Below are 22522 nucleotides of genomic sequence, written 5' to 3'. Positions count from 1 at the left end.
GCTATGGTATGGACAGGCATAAGTTACGGACAACGAACACAATTGTATTTTATCAATGTCAATTTTAATGCACAGAGATACCATGAAGAGATCCTGAGGCCCATTGTCGTGCCATTCATCCGACGTCATCACCTCATGTTTCAGCATGATAATGCACGGCCCAATGACGCAAGGATCTGTACACACTTCCTGGAAGCTTAAAATGTCCCAGTTCTTCCATGGCCTCCATACTCACCAGACATGTCACCCGTTGAGCATGTTTGGGATGCTCTGGATCGACGTGTACGACAGTGTGTTCCAATTCCTGCCAAAACCCAGAAACTTCGCACAGCCATTGAAGAGAAGTGGGGCAACATTCCACAGGCCACAATCAACAGCCTGATCAACTCTATGCGAAGGAGATGTGCAGGCAAATGGAGGTCACACCAGACACTGACTGTTTTTTCTGATCCACACCCCTATCTTAAAAAAAAAGAAAGATGAAAGGTATCTATGACCAACAGATGCATATCTGTATTCCCAGTCATGTGAAATCCATAAATTAGTGCCTAATTGAAATGAATTAATTGACTGATTTCCTTATATGAACTGTACCTCAGTCAAATCCTTGATGTTGCGTTTACATTTTTGCTCTGTGTATAATAATGGAGGAACACATTCTAAGCATGAGACAATATGTAAACATTGTGACTTTTGACACAAATCAGCTACCTTGACCACTTTTCTCAACAACGTAGACAAAAAAACTTAAAGGGTATGACACCTTGGTCTACTTCTCTGCTATTGAAATCTGAAGAACAGAAATATCTACTACCAATCAATAGGAAACAGAACAAAACTGTAATTGTTGCCAGCAGCACAGTTACAGTCACCAACACTCTAGATAACATGAAAACAGCCTGACCAGCTCTGCTAGGGCGAGTAAAATGATCAGAGTCTGGTGTTCTCTCATTTATGTCTGGAAGTAGCTACAGTAGCAAGCTAGCCAACTTTAGCCGACCCGTCCAGTGTGCGCTCTGAATTCTCCTAGAGCGAAATGTAAAAACAGACAATGTGACAAAGCTCTGAATTTACAAACACACCCTAGTTTAGAAAACTTTCCACAGTTAACTGCCATTAAACTTTTCAGAACTTTCAAATTATAACAATGGGGAGCACATTCTAAGCATTAAATAATGAGTAAACAATGTGACTTTTGACACAAATCAGCTACCTGGACCACTTTTCTCAACACGGTGTTGTAGATAAAAAAAAAAGGCAAAGGGTATGACACCTTGGTCTAATTCGCTGATATTCAAATCTGAAATCAGAAAACTACTTCAACAATGCCTCCTTGTCTTCTGTACTTTGTTATTACAGTTTGCATATACCGTGGTATTCTAGTGGGAGAGTGTATACAAGTTTAGTAGTCTGAGTGTAGTTATTTGTGATTAAATAATGCGCTCTAACTGCCCAACAATCTAAAGTAATAAGGTTGATAGTGTAGTCTATCAAAGAAATAAATTATTTTACTAAATGGAACTTTGATTAAATGTAACCAATTGGCTTAAGTAAAACATTTTAAACTTCTTCCACTAAAACAAAAATACTTCTAAAGAATACCACCCTTTTTTTCATGGAAATTACCATCTAGTTTTTAACTCGATGTCGCGCTGCCTGGGTAGCATACGTAGTATTGCATAGATACGCCCATCCGTGAAGTCCGAGGAAGTTAGCTAGCTGGACAATCTAGCTCTGCATTTTAGTTTAGCTACAAACAAATAATAATCCACATAAATAGTTATTATCAACGATGGACAAGCTTCGTAGTATGATGGGGGGACGAGAAGACAACGAGGAAACGGGTCTCACGTCGCAGGTAACACAGCAAGAACGTCGAACTTTATCAGTCAGTGCTATGATGAAACCTTGGGATGTTCCTACCCTAAACTTAACCTCTACTCCCATGACCTAACCTGTGTACATTGCAACTTTAATTTGGGATAGGGACGTCCCAAGGATCCCGGAGAGCTTGCCAACGCAAAACCTTGGCTTGACACATGACGATTGACACATGACGAGTCGAGTGGTTATATATATATATATATATTCGGGAGTGACGGTATATAATATATATATATATAATTTTTTTTTTAATATATATAATATATATATATATAAATTTTTTTTTAGAGTGACGGTGCATTTCCGTTAATCACATCAAATGCATAATTTAAATGTTGTTCGTCACGAGTATTTCAGCTACCACTTTGTACCTTATTTTCATTGATACACCTCACATATGTGTCGACTGTGCTGAAATAGTTTGGTAGCTAGACCAGTGTGTCGTGAACAACATTTGACTCGGCGGTTTTTGTCGTCAAAAATAAAAGTCCTCAATTGAAACGGATACCATTTGTGAAAACATGCCACAGTTGGACTAGGTAATGCTAAACAAGGTTGGAATGTTAAATAAATTCAACAAAAGACAGTTACTTAATTTGAAAACAAAAAGGTGTACAAGTCAGTTGAAATCGCACAGGGGATGTATTTGAATTGACAATTGCATTTGGGGCATACTTACACGAACCCCCTACCCACAAACAAATAAAGGTTAAATAAAGGTTAAATCAAATAATTATGCACTGTACAGCCTAACCTATGGATTGGGCACTGATGAAATGGGGTATCAGCCTACTCCGTGACACCCACAGAACACAACTATGTAGAGTTTCCACAACTATTAGCCTCTTAGTGCAGGACTTTGACTGTGGGAATTCACCTCACTATTCAGTGCAATATGAAAGTCTTGCACTAAGAGCTTAGACGCTAATATTTGTGTAAACTTTGCATAGTCGTGTTCTGTGGGTGTCACAGAGTCTGCTGATTTCCCATTTCATAGGTTAGGCTGTACAGTGCATATGCTGCCTTCAGAAACTATTCAAACCCCTTTAACTTATTCCACATTTTGTTGTTAGAGCCTGAATTCAAAATGGATTAAATAAAAACAATTCTCACCCATAAAGACACAATACTCTATCATGACGAAGTGAAAACATGTCTTTAAAACGTTTTTGGGGTCAAACTAACTAATAATTATATTTTGTTGAATTTATATAACAACATTCAAACCTTGTTTAGCGTCATCTGTTCCAATTGCGGTATGATTCCACTATTTCTATCCGTTTGCGTCAGTTTCAACGGAGGACGTTTATTTTGAAGGCGAACCACCGATTCCACTGTTGTTGCCGACGCTGTTGTTCACGACACACACATGCTAGTAGGAGTAAAGCAGGGCACGCGCCGATGCAGCTCAGGAGTTCAAAAAACGAGCGAGCTTTGAGATCCTATACATTGATTATATATGTAATTGTATGGCTGTGATTGCTAACAATGTCTTATCATTTAATCCTGTGTATTTGTTTGCATCGCTGCTCTTTTACATGCCTTCATAAGGACACCATGCTTTTGTCCCACAAGAAGACAGACTTTATCTAATGATTTCACTTGTGTTAATTTCGCTGACTAGCAATGTACACTTCAAAACAGTGTATTGGTTCAAAACAGTTCAGTGCTGCTCAGCTGATTTACAGTAACAACCATGGCGTTCCTTTTCCTGTCTTGTGACATCAGAAGCAAAGATTGATTAGTGCTGCTGTCATATAAAGATATATTACTTTTCTTGTTTTTTGTGTGTTCAAATAGGTCTAACTTTAATATTTTTCTCTCTCCTTTGCCACTGGTCAGCATGGTAGAAGCATCAGTAGGAAGAGAGACCTTGGGTCCCTGAGTCTGTGCGTGCGTTGGGTCGTTGCGCGTCTGTCTTGTGACATCCTGCCATTGTTCTCTCCTCAGGTCCTGGATGCCTCGACCCTCAGCTACAGCACCCGGCTGAAGTGGTTCGTCATATGCTTCGTTTCAGGCATCTTGTGCTCCATACTGGTGAGATTTCACCCTATTTCAGCATTATAGTGAGTGTGAAATGACTCCCTTTTCCCGAATATAGTGCACTACTTTTTACCTGGGCTGTACTCTACATATGGGATAGAACCAGGTCTCCCCTGTTCATATAATCTTATTAATTATAATCTAAAAGGCAAAAGTCATCTGAGATCAATAGTACTCTGAGACAGCCTAGGGGCCCTTGCCTATTAAGAAACTATCTCAGCATGATGCCCTGTACTTCCTGTTTGGTTCTAGCGCCTGAAACAGACTGGCAGTCTTCGTGAGACTGTTTTGACAAGTCACTAAAATTGATTCTACTTCTAGCCCACTGTTTTAGCTCTATACTTGGGAGTTCCCATACACTCTATACGAGTGCTGCTAATCTAGGAACAATACTGTTCATGTACTTTAGAAGGTGACACTGATCCTAGATCAGCACTACTTTGAGAGACTATGAATACGGGCCTTGGCCTATTTAGGCATTATGTCCTTTACCTTTGTCTATTTCACCATACTCCTTATTTATTTTTACTGTGTGGTACCAGCACTGTCTGGACCACTCAGACAGTTTCATGAGAGTTTATGCGCTGTTGACATTTCAGTAAAGCAACTCTTGTTATACACTATATATATACAAAAGTGTGTGAACACCCCTTCAAATTAGTGGATTTGGCTACTTCAGCCACACCCATTGCTGACAGGTTAATTAAATCAAGCACACAGCCATGCAATCTCCATAGACAAACATTGACAGTAGAATGGCCTTACTGAAGAGCTCAGTGACTTTTAACGGGACACTGTCATAGGATGCCACCTTTACAACAAGTCAGTTCGTGAAATTTCTGCCCTGCTAGAGCTGCCCCGGCCAACTGTAAGTGCTGTTATTGTGAAGTGGAAACGTCTAGGAGCAACAACGGCTCAGCCCTGAAGTGGTAGGCCACACAACCTCACAGAACAGGACCACCAAGTGCTGAAGCGAATGATGTGTAAAAGTTGTATGTCCCCGGTTGCAACACTCACTACCGAGTTCCAAACTTCCTCTGGAAGCAACGTCAGCACAATAACTGTTAGTCGGGAGCTTCATGAAATGGGTTTCCATGGTCAAGCAGCCGCACACAAGCCTAAGATCACCATTCGCAATGCCAAGCGTCGGCTGGAGTGGTGAATCACTCTTTACCATCTGTCAGTCCGACGGACTCATCTGGGTTTTGCGGATGCCAGGAGAACGCTACCTGCCCCAATGCATAGTGCCAACTGTAAAGTTTGGTGGAGGAGGAATAATGGTCTGGGGCTGTTTTTCATGGTTCAGGCCCCTTAGTTCCAGTGAAGGGAAATCTTAACGCTACAGCATTCAATGACATTCTAGATGATTCTGTGCTTCCAACTTTGTGGCAACGGTTTGGGGAAGGCCCTTTCCTGTTTCAGCATAACAGTGACCCTGTGCATGAAGCAGAAACTGTTTGTCTAGAAGAACTTTACCTTTTGGGAGGAATTGGAACGCGGATTGCGAGCCAGGCCTAATCGCCCAACATCACTAATGCTCTTGTGGCTGAATAGAAGAAAGTCCCCACAGCAGTGTTCCAACATCTAGTGGAAAGCCTTCCCAGAAGAGTGGAGGATGTTATAGCATCAAAGGGGGGACCAACTCCATATTAATGCCTATCTTTTTGGAATGAGATGTTGGACGAGCAGGTGTCCACATACATTTGGTCATGTAGTGTATAGGAAGGACTTATTATCTCTCTAACTGTTGTAATATTTGTTTGCACATTCCGCCTTCCCTTCCAATAACCCACAGCTGTTTCCATTGACAAAGCACTTTCTCATAAGAGTCATGTCCTCATTTACAGTGTACAGTATATTCCCTTCTGCCATAGACCTCAATAAACGAGTGTCTGTACACTACAATAGACCGGTGATGGCTGTACACTACAATAGACCAGTGATGGCTGTACACTACAATAGACCAGTGATGGCTGTACACTACAATAGACCAGTGATGGCTGTACACTACAATAGACCAGTGATGGCTGTACACTACAATAGACCAGTGATGGCTGTACACTACAATAGACCAGTGATGGCTGTACACTACAATAGACCAGTGATGGCTGTACACTACAATAGACCAGTGATGGCTGTACACTACAATAGACCAGTGATGGCTGTACACTACAATAGACCAGTGATGGCTGTACACTACAATAGACCAGTGATGGCTGTACACTACAATAGACCAGTGATGGCTGTACACTACAATAGACCAGTGATGGCTGTACACTACAATAGACCAGTGATGGCTGTACACTACAATAGACCAGTGATGGCTCAAACTACAATCAAACACAATATGAAACCAGTGATGGGTACAGAACAGTTGTCTCCTCTGTTAGTGTGGTTATGGGCTGGTCTACAGAACAGTTGTCTCCTCTGTTAGTGTGGTTATGGGCCTGTCTACAGAACAGTTGTCTCCTCTGTTAGTGTGGTTATGGGCTGGTCTACAGAACAGTTGTCTCCTCTGTTAGTGTGGTTATGGGCTGGTCTACAGAACAGTTGTCTCCTCTGTTAGTGTGGTTATGGGCTGGTCTACAGAACAGTTGTCTCCTCTGTTAGTGTGGTTATGGGCCTGTCTCCAGAACAGTTGTCTCCTCTGTTAGTGTGGTTATGGGCCTGTCTCCAGAACAGTTGTCTCCTCTGTTAGTGTGGTTATGGGCCTGTCTACAGAACAGTTGTCCTCTCTGTTAGTGTGGTTATGGGCCTGTCTACAGAACAGTTGTCCTCTCTGTTAGTGTGGTTATGGGCCTGTCTACAGAACAGTTGTCTCCTCTGTTAGTGTGGTTATGGGTCTGTCTACAGAACAGTTGTCCTCTCTGTTAGTGTGGTTATGGGTCTGTCTACAGAACAGTTGTCCTCTCTGTTAGTGTGGTTATGGGTCTGTCTACAGAACAGTTGTCCCCTCTGTTAGTGTGGTTATGGGTCTGTCTACAGAACAGTTGTCCTCTCTGTTAGTGTGGTTATGGGCCTGTCTACAGAACAGTTGTCTCCTCTGTTAGTGTGGTTATGGGCCTGTCTACAGAACAGTTGTCCTCTCTGTTAGTGTGGTTATGGGCCTGTCTACAGAACAGTTGTCCTCTCTGTTAGTGTGGTTATGGGCCTGTCTACAGAACAGTTGTCCTCTCTGTTAGTGTGGTTATGGGCCTGTCTACAGAACAGTTGTCTCCTCTCTGTTAGTGTGGTTATGGGTCTGTCTACAGAACAGTTGTCCTCTCTGTTAGTGTGGTTATGGGTCTGTCTACAGAACAGTTGTCCTCTCTGTTAGTGTGGTTATGGGCCTGTCTACAGAACAGTTGTCCTCTCTGTTAGTGTGGTTATGGGCCTGTCTACAGAACAGTTGTCTCATCTGTTAGTGTGGTTATGGGCCTGTCTACAGAACAGTTGTCCTCTCTGTTAGTGTGGTTATGGGCCTGTCTACAGAACAGTTGTCCTCTCTGTTAGTGTGGTTATGGGTCTGTCTACAGAACAGTTGTCCTCTCTGTTAGTGTGGTTATGGGTCTGTCTACAGAACAGTTGTCTCCTCTGTTAGTGTGGTTATGGGCCTGTCTACAGAACAGTTGTCCTCTCTGTTAGTGCGGTTATGGGCCTGCTGACAGAACAGTTGTCCTCTCTGTTAGTGCGGTTATGGGCCTGCTGACAGAACAGTTGTCCTCTCTGTTAGTGCGGTTATGGGCCTGCTGACAGAACAGTTGTCCTCTCTGTTAGTGCGGTTATGGGTCTGTCTACAGAACAGTTGTCCTCTCTGTTAGTGTGGTTATGGGTCTGTCTACAGAACAGTTGTCCTCTCTGTTAGTGTGGTTATGGGTCTGTCTACAGAACAGTTGTCCTCTCTGTTAGTGTGGTTATGGGCTGGCCTGTCTACAGAACAGTTGTCCTCTCTGTTAGTGTGGTTATGGGCCTGCTGACAGAACAGTTGTCTCCTCTGTTAGTGTGGTTATGGGTCTGTCTACAGAACAGTTGTCTCCTCTGTTAGTGTGGTTATGGGTCTGTCTACAGAACAGTTGTCCTCTCTGTTAGTGTGGTTATGGGCCTGTCTACAGAACAGTTGTCTCCTCTCTGTTAGTGTGGTTATGGGTCTGTCTACAGAACAGTTGTCCTCTCTGTTAGTGTGGTTATGGGTCTGTCTACAGAACAGTTGTCCTCTCTGTTAGTGTGGTTATGGGCCTGCTGACAGAACAGTTGTCCTCTCTGTTAGTGTGGTTATGGGTCTGTCTACAGAACAGTTGTCCTCTCTGTTAGTGTGGTTATGGGCCTGCTGACAGAACAGTTGTCCTCTCTGTTAGTGTGGTTATGGGCCTGTCTACAGAACAGTTGTCCTCTCTGTTAGTGTGGTTATGGGCCGGTCTACAGAACAGTTGTCCTCTCTGTTAGTGTGGTTATGGGCCGGTCTACAGAACAGTTGTCCTCTCTGTTAGTGTGGTTATGGGTCTGTCTACAGGACAGTTGTCCTCTCTGTTAGTGTGGTTATGGGTCTGTCTACAGGACAGTTGTCCTCTCTGTTAGTGTGGTTATGGGCCTGTCTACAGAACAGTTGTCCTCTCTGTTAGTGTGGTTATGGGTCTGTCTACAGGACAGTTGTCCTCTCTGTTAGTGTGGTTATGGGTCTGTCTACAGAACAGTTGTCCTCTCTGTTAGTGTGGTTATGGGTCTGTCTACAGAACAGTTGTCCTCTCTGTTAGTGTGGTTATGGGTCTGTCTACAGAACAGTTGTCTCCTCTCTGTTAGTGTGGTTATGGGCCTGTCTACAGAACAGTTGTCCTCTCTGTTAGTGTGGTTATGGGTCTGTCTACAGAACAGTTGTCTCCTCTGTTAGTGTGGTTATGGGCCTGTCTACAGAACAGTTGTCCTCTCTGTTAGTGTGGTTATGGGTCTGTCTACAGAACAGTTGTCCTCTCTGTTAGTGTGGTTATGGGTCTGTCTACAGAACAGTTGTCCTCTCTGTTAGTGTGGTTATGGGTCTGTCTACAGAACAGTTGTCTCCTCTGTTAGTGTGGTTATGGGTCTGTCTACAGGACAGTTGTCTTCTCTGTTAGTGTGGTTATGGGCCTGTCTACAGAACAGTTGTCTCCTCTGTTAGTGTGGTTATGGGTCTGTCTACAGAACAGTTGTCCTCTCTGTTAGTGTGGTTATGGGCCTGTCTACAGAACAGTTGTCCTCTCTGTTAGTGTGGTTATGGGTCTGTCTACAGAACAGTTGTCCTCTCTGTTAGTGTGGTTATGGGTCTGTCTACAGAACAGTTGTCCTCTCTGTTAGTGTGGTTATGGGCCTGTCTACAGAACAGTTGTCCTCTCTGTTAGTGTGGTTATGGGTCTGTCTACAGGACAGTTGTCCTCTCTGTTAGTGTGGTTATGGGTCTGTCTACTAAATAGTTGTCCTCTCTGTTAGTGTGGTTATGGGTCTGTCTACAGAACAGTTGTCTCCTCTGTTAGTGTGGTTATGGGCCTGTCTACAGAACAGTTGTCCTCTCTGTTAGTGTGGTTATGGGCCTGTCTACAGAACAGTTGTCCTCTCTGTTAGTGTGGTTATGGGTCTGTCTACAGAACAGTTGTCCTCTCTGTTAGTGTGGTTATGGGTCTGTCTACAGAACAGTTGTCTCCTCTGTTAGTGCGGTTATGGGCCTGTCTACAGAACAGTTGTCCTCTCTGTTAGTGCGGTTATGGGCCTGCTGACAGAACAGTTGTCCTCTCTGTTAGTGCGGTTATGGGCCTGCTGACAGAACAGTTGTCCTCTCTGTTAGTGCGGTTATGGGCCTGCTGACAGAACAGTTGTCCTCTCTGTTAGTGCGGTTATGGGTCTGTCTACAGAACAGTTGTCCTCTCTGTTAGTGTGGTTATGGGCCTGCTGACAGAACAGTTGTCCTCTCTGTTAGTGTGGTTATGGGCCTGCTGACAGAACAGTTGTCCTCTCTGTTAGTGTGGTTATGGGTCTGTCTACAGAACAGTTGTCCTCTCTGTTAGTGTGGTTATGGGTCTGTCTACAGAACAGTTGTCCTCTCTGTTAGTGTGGTTATGGGCCTGTCTACAGGACAGTTGTCCTCTCTGTTAGTGTGGTTATGTGCCTGTCTACAGAACAGTTGTCCTCTCTGTTAGTGTGGTTATGGGCCGGTCTACAGAACAGTTGTCCTCTCTGTTAGTGTGGTTATGGGCCTGTCTACAGAACAGTTGTCTCCTCTCTGTTAGTGTGGTTATGGGCCTGTCTACAGAACAGTTGTCTCCTCTCTGTTAGTGTGGTTATGGGCCTGTCTACAGAACAGTTGTCTCCTCTCTGTTAGTGTGGTTATGGGCCTGTCTACAGAACAGTTGTCCTCTCTGTTAGTGTGGTTATGGGCCTGTCTACAGAACAGTTGTCCTCTCTGTTAGTGTGGTTATGGGCCGGTCTACAGAACAGTTGTCCTCTCTGTTGGTGTGGTTATGGGCCTGTCTACAGAACAGTTGTCTCCTCTCTGTTAGTGTGGTTATGGGCCTGTCTACAGAACAGTTGTCCTCTCTGTTAGTGTGGTTATGGGCCTGTCTACAGAACAGTTGTCCTCTCTGTTAGTGTGGTTATGGGCTGGTCTACAGAACAGTTGTCCTCTCTGTTAGTGTGGTTATGGGTCTGTCTACAGGACAGTTGTCCTCTCTGTTAGTGTGGTTATGGGTCTGTCTACAGAACAGTTGTCCTCTCTGTTAGTGTGGTTATGGGCCTGTCTACAGGACAGTTGTCCTCTCTGTTAGTGTGGTTATGGGCCTGTCTACAGAACAGTTGTCTCCTCTGTTAGTGTGGTTATGGGCTGGCCTGTCTACAGAACAGTTGTCTCCTCTATTAGTGTGGTTATGGGCCTGTCTACAGAACAGTTGTCCTCTCTGTTAGTGTGGTTATGGGCCTGCTGACAGAACAGTTGTCCTCTCTGTTAGTGTGGTTATGGGCCTGTCTACAGAACAGTTGTCCTCTCTGTTAGTGTGGTTATGGGCCGGTCTACAGAACAGTTGTCCTCTCTGTTGGTGTGGTTATGGGCCTGTCTACAGAACAGTTGTCTCCTCTCTGTTAGTGTGGTTATGGGCCTGTCTACAGAACAGTTGTCCTCTCTGTTAGTGTGGTTATGGGCCTGTCTACAGAACAGTTGTCCTCTCTGTTAGTGTGGTTATGGGCTGGTCTACAGAACAGTTGTCCTCTCTGTTAGTGTGGTTATGGGTCTGTCTACAGGACAGTTGTCCTCTCTGTTAGTGTGGTTATGGGTCTGTCTACAGAACAGTTGTCCTCTCTGTTAGTGTGGTTATGGGCCTGTCTACAGAACAGTTGTCCTCTCTGTTAGTGTGGTTATGGGCCTGCTGACAGAACAGTTGTCCTCTCTGTTAGTGTGGTTATGGGCCTGTCTATAGAACAGTTGTCTCCTCTGTTAGTGTGGTTATGGGTCTGTCTACAGGACAGTTGTCCTCTCTGTTAGTGTGGTTATGGGCCTGTCTACAGAACAGTTGTCCTCTCTGTTAGTGTGGTTATGGGCTGGCCTGTCTACAGAACAGTTGTCTCCTCTGTTAGTGTGGTTATGGGCCTGTCTACAGAACAGTTGTCTCCTCTGTTAGTGTGGTTATGGGCCTGTCTACAGAACAGTTGTCCTCTCTGTTAGTGTGGTTATGGGTCTGTCTACAGAACAGTTGTCTCCTCTGTTAGTGTGGTTATGGGCCTGTCTACAGGACAGTTGTCCTCTCTGTTAGTGTGGTTATGGGCCTGTCTACAGAACAGTTGTCCTCTCTGTTAGTGTGGTTATGGGCCTGTCTACAGAACAGTTGTCCTCTCTGTTAGTGTGGTTATGGGTCTGTCTACAGAACAGTTGTCCTCTCTGTTAGTGTGGTTATGGGTCTGTCTACAGAACAGTTGTCTCCTCTGTTAGTGTGGTTATGGGTCTGTCTACAGAACAGTTGTCCTCTCTGTTAGTGTGGTTATGGGCCTGTCTACAGAACAGTTGTCCTCTCTGTTAGTGTGGTTATGGGCTGGCCTGTCTACAGAACAGTTGTCTCCTCTGTTAGTGTGGTTATGGGCCTGTCTACAGAACAGTTGTCCTCTCTGTTAGTGTGGTTATGGGCCTGTCTCCAGAACAGTTGTCTCCTCTGTTAGTGTGGTTATTGGCCTGTCTACAGAACAGTTGTCCTCTCTGTTAGTGTGGTTATGGGCCTGTCTACAGAACAGTTGTCCTCTCTGTTAGTGTGGTTATGGGCCTGTCTACAGAACAGTTGTCCTCTCTGTTAGTGTGGTTATGGGCCTGTCTACAGAACAGTTGTCCTCTCTGTTAGTGTGGTTATGGGTCTGTCTACAGAACAGTTGTCCTCTCTGTTAGTGTGGTTATGGGTCTGTCTACAGAACAGTTGTCTCCTCTGTTAGTGTGGTTATGGGTCTGTCTACAGAACAGTTGTCCTCTCTGTTAGTGTGGTTATGGGCCTGTCTACAGAACAGTTGTCCTCTCTGTTAGTGTGGTTATGGGCCTGTCTACAGAACAGTTGTCTCCTCTCTGTTAGTGTGGTTATGGGTCTGTCTACAGAACAGTTGTCCTCTCTGTTAGTGTGGTTATGGGTCTGTCTACAGAACAGTTGTCTCCTCTGTTAGTGTGGTTATGGGCCTGTCTACAGAACAGTTGTCCTCTCTGTTAGTGTGGTTATGGGCCTGTCTACAGAACAGTTGTCCTCTCTGTTAGTGTGGTTATGGGCCTGTCTACAGAACAGTTGTCCTCTCTGTTAGTGTGGTTATGGGTCTGTCTACAGAACAGTTGTCTCCTCTGTTAGTGTGGTTATGGGTCTGTCTACAGAACAGTTGTCCTCTCTGTTAGTGTGGTTATGGGCCTGTCTACAGAACAGTTGTCCTCTCTGTTAGTGTGGTTATGGGCCTGTCTACAGAACAGTTGTCTCCTCTCTGTTAGTGTGGTTATGGGTCTGTCTACAGAACAGTTGTCCTCTCTGTTAGTGTGGTTATGGGTCTGTCTACAGAACAGTTGTCTCCTCTGTTAGTGTGGTTATGGGCCTGTCTACAGAACAGTTGTCCTCTCTGTTAGTGTGGTTATGGGCCTGTCTACAGAACAGTTGTCTCCTCTCTGTTAGTGTGGTTATGGGTCTGTCTACAGAACAGTTGTCCTCTCTGTTAGTGTGGTTATGGGTCTGTCTACAGAACAGTTGTCTCCTCTGTTAGTGTGGTTATGGGCCTGTCTACAGAACAGTTGTCCTCTCTGTTAGTGTGGTTATGGGCCTGTCTACAGAACAGTTGTCTCCTCTCTGTTAGTGTGGTTATGGGTCTGTCTACAGAACAGTTGTCCTCTCTGTTAGTGTGGTTATGGGCCTGTCTACAGAACAGTTGTCCTCTCTGTTAGTGTGGTTATGGGCCTGTCTACAGAACAGTTGTCCTCTCTGTTAGTGTGGTTATGGGTCTGTCTACAGAACAGTTGTCTCCTCTGTTAGTGTGGTTATGGGTCTGTCTACAGAACAGTTGTCCTCTCTGTTAGTGTGGTTATGGGCCTGTCTACAGAACAGTTGTCCTCTCTGTTAGTGTGGTTATGGGCCTGTCTACAGAACAGTTGTCTCCTCTCTGTTAGTGTGGTTATGGGTCTGTCTACAGAACAGTTGTCCTCTCTGTTAGTGTGGTTATGGGTCTGTCTACAGAACAGTTGTCCTCTCTGTTAGTGTGGTTATGGGCCTGTCTACAGAACAGTTGTCCTCTCTGTTAGTGTGGTTATGGGCCTGTCTACAGAACAGTTGTCCTCTCTGTTAGTGTGGTTATGGGCCTGTCTACAGAACAGTTGTCCTCTCTGTTAGTGTGGTTATGGGCCTGTCTACAGAACAGTTGTCCTCTCTGTTAGTGTGGTTATGGGTCTGTCTACAGAACAGTTGTCCTCTCTGTTAGTGTGGTTATGGGTCTGTCTACAGAACAGTTGTCTCCTCTGTTAGTGTGGTTATGGGTCTGTCTACAGAACAGTTGTCCTCTCTGTTAGTGTGGTTATGGGCCTGTCTACAGAACAGTTGTCCTCTCTGTTAGTGTGGTTATGGGCCTGTCTACAGAACAGTTGTCTCCTCTCTGTTAGTGTGGTTATGGGTCTGTCTACAGAACAGTTGTCCTCTCTGTTAGTGTGGTTATGGGTCTGTCTACAGAACAGTTGTCTCCTCTGTTAGTGTGGTTATGGGCCTGTCTACAGAACAGTTGTCCTCTCTGTTAGTGTGGTTATGGGCCTGTCTACAGAACAGTTGTCCTCTCTGTTAGTGTGGTTATGGGCCTGTCTACAGAACAGTTGTCCTCTCTGTTAGTGTGGTTATGGGTCTGTCTACAGAACAGTTGTCTCCTCTGTTAGTGTGGTTATGGGTCTGTCTACAGAACAGTTGTCCTCTCTGTTAGTGTGGTTATGGGCCTGTCTACAGAACAGTTGTCCTCTCTGTTAGTGTGGTTATGGGCCTGTCTACAGAACAGTTGTCTCCTCTCTGTTAGTGTGGTTATGGGTCTGTCTACAGAACAGTTGTCCTCTCTGTTAGTGTGGTTATGGGTCTGTCTACAGAACAGTTGTCTCCTCTGTTAGTGTGGTTATGGGTCTGTCTACAGAACAGTTGTCCTCTCTGTTAGTGTGGTTATGGGCCTGTCTACAGAACAGTTGTCCTCTCTGTTAGTGTGGTTATGGGCCTGTCTACAGAACAGTTGTCTCCTCTCTGTTAGTGTGGTTATGGGTCTGTCTACAGAACAGTTGTCCTCTCTGTTAGTGTGGTTATGGGTCTGTCTACAGAACAGTTGTCCTCTCTGTTAGTGTGGTTATGGGCCTGTCTACAGAACAGTTGTCCTCTCTGTTAGTGTGGTTATGGGTCTGTCTACAGAACAGTTGTCTCCTCTGTTAGTGTGGTTATGGGTCTGTCTACAGAACAGTTGTCCTCTCTGTTAGTGTGGTTATGGGCCTGTCTACAGAACAGTTGTCCTCTCTGTTAGTGTGGTTATGGGCCTGTCTACAGAACAGTTGTCTCCTCTCTGTTAGTGTGGTTATGGGTCTGTCTACAGAACAGTTGTCCTCTCTGTTAGTGTGGTTATGGGTCTGTCTACAGAACAGTTGTCTCCTCTGTTAGTGTGGTTATGGGCCTGTCTACAGAACAGTTGTCCTCTCTGTTAGTGTGGTTATGGGCCTGTCTACAGAACAGTTGTCCTCTCTGTTAGTGTGGTTATGGGCCTGTCTACAGAACAGTTGTCTCCTCTCTGTTAGTGTGGTTATGGGTCTGTCTACAGAACAGTTGTCCTCTCTGTTAGTGTGGTTATGGGTCTGTCTACAGAACAGTTGTCTCCTCTGTTAGTGTGGTTATGGGCCTGTCTACAGAACAGTTGTCCTCTCTGTTAGTGTGGTTATGGGCCTGTCTACAGAACAGTTGTCCTCTCTGTTAGTGTGGTTATGGGCCTGTCTACAGAACAGTTGTCCTCTCTGTTAGTGTGGTTATGGGTCTGTCTACAGAACAGTTGTCTCCTCTGTTAGTGTGGTTATGGGTCTGTCTACAGAACAGTTGTCCTCTCTGTTAGTGTGGTTATGGGCCTGTCTACAGAACAGTTGTCCTCTCTGTTAGTGTGGTTATGGGCCTGTCTACAGAACAGTTGTCTCCTCTCTGTTAGTGTGGTTATGGGTCTGTCTACAGAACAGTTGTCCTCTCTGTTAGTGTGGTTATGGGTCTGTCTACAGAACAGTTGTCTCCTCTGTTAGTGTGGTTATGGGCCTGTCTACAGAACAGTTGTCCTCTCTGTTAGTGTGGTTATGGGCCTGTCTACAGAACAGTTGTCTCCTCTCTGTTAGTGTGGTTATGGGTCTGTCTACAGAACAGTTGTCCTCTCTGTTAGTGTGGTTATGGGTCTGTCTACAGAACAGTTGTCTCCTCTGTTAGTGTGGTTATGGGCCTGTCTACAGAACAGTTGTCCTCTCTGTTAGTGTGGTTATGGGCCTGTCTACAGAACAGTTGTCTCCTCTCTGTTAGTGTGGTTATGGGTCTGTCTACAGAACAGTTGTCCTCTCTGTTAGTGTGGTTATGGGCCTGTCTACAGAACAGTTGTCCTCTCTGTTAGTGTGGTTATGGGCCTGTCTACAGAACAGTTGTCCTCTCTGTTAGTGTGGTTATGGGTCTGTCTACAGAACAGTTGTCTCCTCTGTTAGTGTGGTTATGGGTCTGTCTACAGAACAGTTGTCCTCTCTGTTAGTGTGGTTATGGGCCTGTCTACAGAACAGTTGTCCTCTCTGTTAGTGTGGTTATGGGTCTGTCTACAGAACAGTTGTCCTCTCTGTTAGTGTGGTTATGGGTCTGTCTACAGAACAGTTGTCTCCTCTGTTAGTGTGGTTATGGGTCTGTCTACAGAACAGTTGTCCTCTCTGTTAGTGTGGTTATGGGCCTGTCTACAGAACAGTTGTCCTCTCTGTTAGTGTGGTTATGGGCCTGTCTACAGAACAGTTGTCTCCTCTCTGTTAGTGTGGTTATGGGTCTGTCTACAGAACAGTTGTCCTCTCTGTTAGTGTGGTTATGGGTCTGTCTACAGAACAGTTGTCTCCTCTGTTAGTGTGGTTATGGGCCTGTCTACAGAACAGTTGTCCTCTCTGTTAGTGTGGTTATGGGCCTGTCTACAGAACAGTTGTCCTCTCTGTTAGTGTGGTTATGGGCCTGTCTACAGAACAGTTGTCCTCTCTGTTAGTGTGGTTATGGGTCTGTCTACAGAACAGTTGTCTCCTCTGTTAGTGTGGTTATGGGTCTGTCTACAGAACAGTTGTCCTCTCTGTTAGTGTGGTTATGGGCCTGTCTACAGAACAGTTGTCCTCTCTGTTAGTGTGGTTATGGGCCTGTCTACAGAACAGTTGTCTCCTCTCTGTTAGTGTGGTTATGGGTCTGTCTACAGAACAGTTGTCCTCTCTGTTAGTGTGGTTATGGGTCTGTCTACAGAACAGTTGTCTCCTCTGTTAGTGTGGTTATGGGCCTGTCTACAGAACAGTTGTCCTCTCTGTTAGTGTGGTTATGGGCCTGTCTACAGAACAGTTGTCCTCTCTGTTAGTGTGGTTATGGGCCTGTCTACAGAACAGTTGTCTCCTCTCTGTTAGTGTGGTTATGGGTCTGTCTACAGAACAGTTGTCCTCTCTGTTAGTGTGGTTATGGGTCTGTCTACAGAACAGTTGTCTCCTCTGTTAGTGTGGTTATGGGCCTGTCTACAGAACAGTTGTCCTCTCTGTTAGTGTGGTTATGGGCCTGTCTACAGAACAGTTGTCCTCTCTGTTAGTGTGGTTATGGGCCTGTCTACAGAACAGTTGTCCTCTCTGTTAGTGTGGTTATGGGTCTGTCTACAGAACAGTTGTCTCCTCTGTTAGTGTGGTTATGGGTCTGTCTACAGAACAGTTGTCCTCTCTGTTAGTGTGGTTATGGGCCTGTCTACAGAACAGTTGTCCTCTCTGTTAGTGTGGTTATGGGCCTGTCTACAGAACAGTTGTCTCCTCTCTGTTAGTGTGGTTATGGGTCTGTCTACAGAACAGTTGTCCTCTCTGTTAGTGTGGTTATGGGTCTGTCTACAGAACAGTTGTCTCCTCTGTTAGTGTGGTTATGGGCCTGTCTACAGAACAGTTGTCCTCTCTGTTAGTGTGGTTATGGGCCTGTCTACAGAACAGTTGTCTCCTCTCTGTTAGTGTGGTTATGGGTCTGTCTACAGAACAGTTGTCCTCTCTGTTAGTGTGGTTATGGGTCTGTCTACAGAACAGTTGTCCTCTCTGTTAGTGTGGTTATGGGCCTGTCTACAGAACAGTTGTCCTCTCTGTTAGTGTGGTTATGGGTCTGTCTACAGAACAGTTGTCTCCTCTGTTAGTGTGGTTATGGGCCTGTCTACAGAACAGTTGTCCTCTCTGTTAGTGTGGTTATGGGCCTGTCTACAGAACAGTTGTCTCCTCTCTGTTAGTGTGGTTATGGGTCTGTCTACAGAACAGTTGTCCTCTCTGTTAGTGTGGTTATGGGCCTGTCTACAGAACAGTTGTCCTCTCTGTTAGTGTGGTTATGGGCCTGTCTACAGAACAGTTGTCCTCTCTGTTAGTGTGGTTATGGGTCTGTCTACAGAACAGTTGTCTCCTCTGTTAGTGTGGTTATGGGTCTGTCTACAGAACAGTTGTCCTCTCTGTTAGTGTGGTTATGGGCCTGTCTACAGAACAGTTGTCCTCTCTGTTAGTGTGGTTATGGGCCTGTCTACAGAACAGTTGTCTCCTCTCTGTTAGTGTGGTTATGGGTCTGTCTACAGAACAGTTGTCCTCTCTGTTAGTGTGGTTATGGGTCTGTCTACAGAACAGTTGTCCTCTCTGTTAGTGTGGTTATGGGCCTGTCTACAGAACAGTTGTCCTCTCTGTTAGTGTGGTTATGGGCCTGTCTACAGAACAGTTGTCCTCTCTGTTAGTGTGGTTATGGGCCTGTCTACAGAACAGTTGTCCTCTCTGTTAGTGTGGTTATGGGCCTGTCTACAGAACAGTTGTCCTCTCTGTTAGTGTGGTTATGGGCCTGTCTACAGAACAGTTGTCCTCTCTGTTAGTGTGGTTATGGGTCTGTCTACAGAACAGTTGTCCTCTCTGTTAGTGTGGTTATGGGTCTGTCTACAGAACAGTTGTCCTCTCTGTTAGTGTGGTTATGGGTCTGTCTACAGAACAGTTGTCCTCTCTGTTAGTGTGGTTATGGGCCTGTCTACAGAACAGTTGTCTCCTCTCTGTTAGTGTGGTTATGGGCCTGTCTACAGAACAGTTGTCTCCTCTGTTAGTGTGGTTATGGGCCTGTCTACAGAACAGTTGTCCTCTCTGTTAGTGTGGTTATGGGCCTGTCTACAGAACAGTTGTCCTCTCTGTTAGTGTGGTTATGGGCCTGTCTACAGAACAGTTGTCTCCTCTCTGTTAGTGTGGTTATGGGCCTGTCTACAGAACAGTTGTCTCCTCTCTGTTAGTGTGGTTATGGGCCTGTCTACAGAACAGTTGTCTCCTCTGTTAGTGTGGTTATGGGCCTGTCTACAGAACAGTTGTCTCCTCTGTTAGTGTGGTTATGGGCCTGTCTACAGAACAGTTGTCCTCTCTGTTAGTGTGGTTATGGGCCTGTCTACAGAACAGTTGTCCTGATAACAGCTCTACATACTGTTTATTCACACCATGTCGTTAACACGGCGAGAGCCATTCATAACGGAAGACCTCAGATCATGAGTCAACAGAATGTTCCATTGTGGATAACACCATGTTATTATTAAAGATAAAGGCTCATACGTGTTTGTAACAGGTTCTAAAGCATTCATTAAACCTGCAGGCTGTAAGTGAAGTTGTGTGGACATAAGACAGTATGATTTATTTAAAAAAAAAAATATATCCTCATTCATCATGGATCCTACTTAGGCCTAGTTGGGGAATGTGTTAAAACATTAATCCTGTGTTTTTATTCTCCATTACTCTTTACATGCTTTCAGAAGGAGCTGGATCACATGAGGTAAGGTTGGTGTTGAACACCAGGGTTTCTTCTACAAGGAGACACTCTTTATCTAGTAGCCTATATCGCGGCTCTCCTAACCCTGTTCCTGGAGAGATACCTTCCTGTAGGTTTTAACTCTAAACCCAGTTCCTTGAGAGCTACCCAGCTACCCTTTCTCTCCAGGAACAGGGTTGGAGTTAAAACCTACAGGAGGGTTTCTCTCCAGGAACAGGGTTGGAGTTAAAACCTACAGGAGGGTATCTCTCCAGGAAGAGGGTTGGAGTTAAAACCTACAGGAGGGTCTCTCTCCAGGAACAGGGTTAGAGTTAAAACCTACAGGAGGGTATCTCTCCAGGAACAGGGTTGGAGTTAAAACCTACAGGAGGGTTTCTCTCCAGGAACAGGGTTGGAGTTAAAACCTACAGGAGGGTTTCTCTCCAGGAACAGGGCTGGAGTAAAAACCTACAGGAGGGTATCTCTCCAGGAACAGGGTTGGTGTTAAAACCTACAGGAGGGTTTCTCTCCAGGAACTGGGTTTAGAGTTAAAACCTACAGGAGGGTATCTCTCCAGGAACTGGGTTTAGAGTTAAAACCTACAGGAGGGTTTCTCTCCAGGAACTGGGTTTAGAGTTAAAACCTACAGGAGGGTATCTCTCCAGGAACAGGGTTGGAGTTAAAACCTACAGGAGGGTTTCTCTCCAGGAACTGGGTTTAGAGTTAAAACCTACAGGAGGGTATCTCTCCAGGAACAGGGTTAGAGTTAAAACCTACAGGAGGGTATCTCTCCAGGAACAGGGTTGGAGTTAAAACCTACAGGAGTGTTTCTCTCCAGGGACAGGGCTGGAGTAAAAACCTACAGGAGGGTTTCTTTCTAGGGACAGTGTTGGAGAGCCCTAGCCTATATGATCAACAACAAAAAATAAACCTAAATGAGTCATGGGTCCTGTTTTTGTGAACCAGGAAGTCCGTGTGGAGATTGATATGGGGTTTTACCACTAGGTGGCGATAGTGTCACATCATTGTAGTCGTAACATTTCAGGGAACCGTACAATTAATTTTTTCAAATTGAAAATGCAATACAAAGATGAGCATTTTGTAACATTTGAACTACCTGATATTTACCAAATAGCCTAATTCCCAGGTTACATTGATCTAGCTTATCTCTCCTCTTGTCTTCCAGGTTTTTTTTTATAGACAGTGGAAATGATCTGATTGGTTTCAGATCAGACTGGTATACAGACTGATGGTAGGATGATGCCTAGGTGGACATGGCAATGATTTCATGTTGTGTGTGTGTGTTTCAACCAGGGCACTGCACTGCTGTTCTTACCCAATGGCACCAAACGGTTTGCTGTGTTCTACACACTAGGAAACCTTGCTGCACTCTCCAGGTGAGTCATTCATTCATTCAGGATTTTGCAAGCAATACTTTTGTTCCTGCCAGAGCTAAAGACAAAGCTATTTCCATTAAGCTTCACTTAATGTATAACTCATATACTTTTTACAATTACATTTCAATAGATCGGGAGAAAGGAGAATGTCTTCAATTAAAATGTATTGTGAGGAAATGTAACTGGAAGTTCCACCCTATCCATCTAACTTGACTTTGGATGCCAGACTTGACCAATTATTAATCTGCTGTCCCATCACCTATTTGGAATGTACGCAGTAGCAGGCAGTCAGTAGCAGGCAGTCAGTAGCAGGCAGTCAGTAGCAGGCAGTCAGTCAGTCAGTCGGTAGCAGTCAGTCAGTCGGTAGCAGTCAGTCAGTCGGTAGCAGTCAGTCAGTCGGTAGCAGTCAGTCAGTCGGTAGCAGTCAGTCAGTCGGTAGCAGTCAGTCAGTCGGTAGCAGTCAGTCAGTCGGTAGCAGTCAGTCAGGCAGTAGCAGTCAGTCAGGCAGTAGCAGTCAGTCAGGCAGTAGCAGTCAGGCAGTAGCAGTCAGGCAGTAGCAGTCAGGCAGTAGCAGTCAGTCAGTGGCATGCAGTCAGTCAGTGGCATGCAGTCAGTCAGGCAGTAGCAGTCAGTCAGGCAGTAGCAGTCAGTCAGGCAGTAGCAGTCAGTCAGGCAGTAGCAGTCAGTCAGGCAGTAGCAGTCAGGCAGTAGCAGTCAGGCAGTAGCAGTCAGGCAGTAGCAGTCAGGCAGTAGCAGTCAGTCAGTCAGTCAGTCAACCCGGTCGGTAGCAGTCAGTCAGTCGGTGTCAGTCGGAGTCAGTCGGAGTCAGTCGGTGTCAGTCGGTGTCAGTCGGTGTCAGTCGGTGTCAGTCGGTGTCAGTCGGTGTCAGTCGGAGTCAGTCGGAGTCAGTCGGAGTCAGTCGGTCGGTCGGAGTCGGTCGGTCGGTCGGAGTCAGTCGGTCGGTCGGAGTCGGTCGGTCGGTCGGAGTCAGTCGGTCGGTCGGTGTCAGTCGGTCGGTCGGTGTCAGTCGGTCGGTCGGTGTCAGTCGGTCGGTCGGTGTCAGTCGGTCGGTCGGTGTCAGTCGGTCGGTCGGTGTCAGTCGGTCGGTCGGTGTCAGTCGGTCGGTCGGTGTCAGTCGGTCGGTCGGTGTCGGTCGGTCGGTGTCGGTCGGTCGGTCGGTGTCGGTCGGTCGGTGTCAGTCGGTCGGTCGGTGTCAGTCGGTCGGTCGGTGTCAGTCGGTCGGTCGGTGTCAGTCGGTCGGTCGGTGTCAGTCGGTCGGTCGGTGTCGGTCGGTCGGTGTGTGTCGGTCGGTCGGTGTGTGTCGGTCGGTCGGTCGGTGTCGGTCGGTCGGTCGGTGTCGGTCGGTCGGTGTCGGTCGGTCGGTCGGTGTCGGTCGGTCGGTCGGTGTCGGTCGGTCGGTCGGGGTCGGTCGGTCGGTCGGGGTCGGTCGGTCGGTCGGTCGGTCGGTGTCGGTCGGTCGGTGTCGGTCGGTCGGTCGGTCGGTGTCGGTCGGTCGGTGTCGGTCGGTCGGTCGGTCGGTGTCGGTCGGTCGGTCGGTGTCGGTGTCGGTCGGTCGGTGTCGGTCGGTCGGTCGGTGTCGGTCGGTCGGTCGGTGTCGGTCGGTCGGTCGGTGTCGGTCGGTCGGTCGGTGTCGGTCGGTCGGTCGGTCGGTGTCGGTCGGTCGGTCGGTGTCGGTCGGTCGGTGTCGGTCGGTCGGTCGGTGTCGGTCGG

The 22522-nt window shown here is 46.1% G+C and overlaps 1 protein-coding gene and 1 long non-coding RNA gene across 2 annotated transcripts in view; one reads left to right on the top strand and one right to left on the bottom strand.

The window, feature by feature from the left end:
• The first annotated feature begins 1677 nt into the window (after nucleotides 1-1677).
• LOC129813819 (vesicle transport protein SFT2A-like) overlaps nucleotides 1678-22522 on the top strand; it is a 60666-nt gene continuing 39821 nt past the window's right edge. Inside the window, exons 1-3 of the mRNA XM_055866411.1 lie at nucleotides 1678-1858; nucleotides 3835-3921; nucleotides 20709-20791. Of these exons, the coding sequence (XP_055722386.1) occupies nucleotides 1793-1858; nucleotides 3835-3921; nucleotides 20709-20791 (236 nt within the window). The 5' untranslated portion in view covers nucleotides 1678-1792. The remainder of the gene's footprint in view (nucleotides 1859-3834; nucleotides 3922-20708; nucleotides 20792-22522) is intronic.
• Nucleotides 19587-20283, bottom strand: LOC129813893 (uncharacterized). The gene is made up of 3 exons (XR_008753208.1): nucleotides 20038-20283; nucleotides 19734-19819; nucleotides 19587-19647 (listed from the first exon to the last, which is right to left on the bottom strand). It is a non-coding gene; the product is annotated as an uncharacterized LOC129813893 (long non-coding RNA).

This window comes from Salvelinus fontinalis, chromosome 1, assembly GCF_029448725.1.
Source record: "Salvelinus fontinalis isolate EN_2023a chromosome 1, ASM2944872v1, whole genome shotgun sequence".
Taxonomy (NCBI): Eukaryota; Metazoa; Chordata; class Actinopteri; order Salmoniformes; family Salmonidae; genus Salvelinus; species Salvelinus fontinalis.
This window is presented reverse-complemented; position numbering and strand designations above follow the sequence as displayed.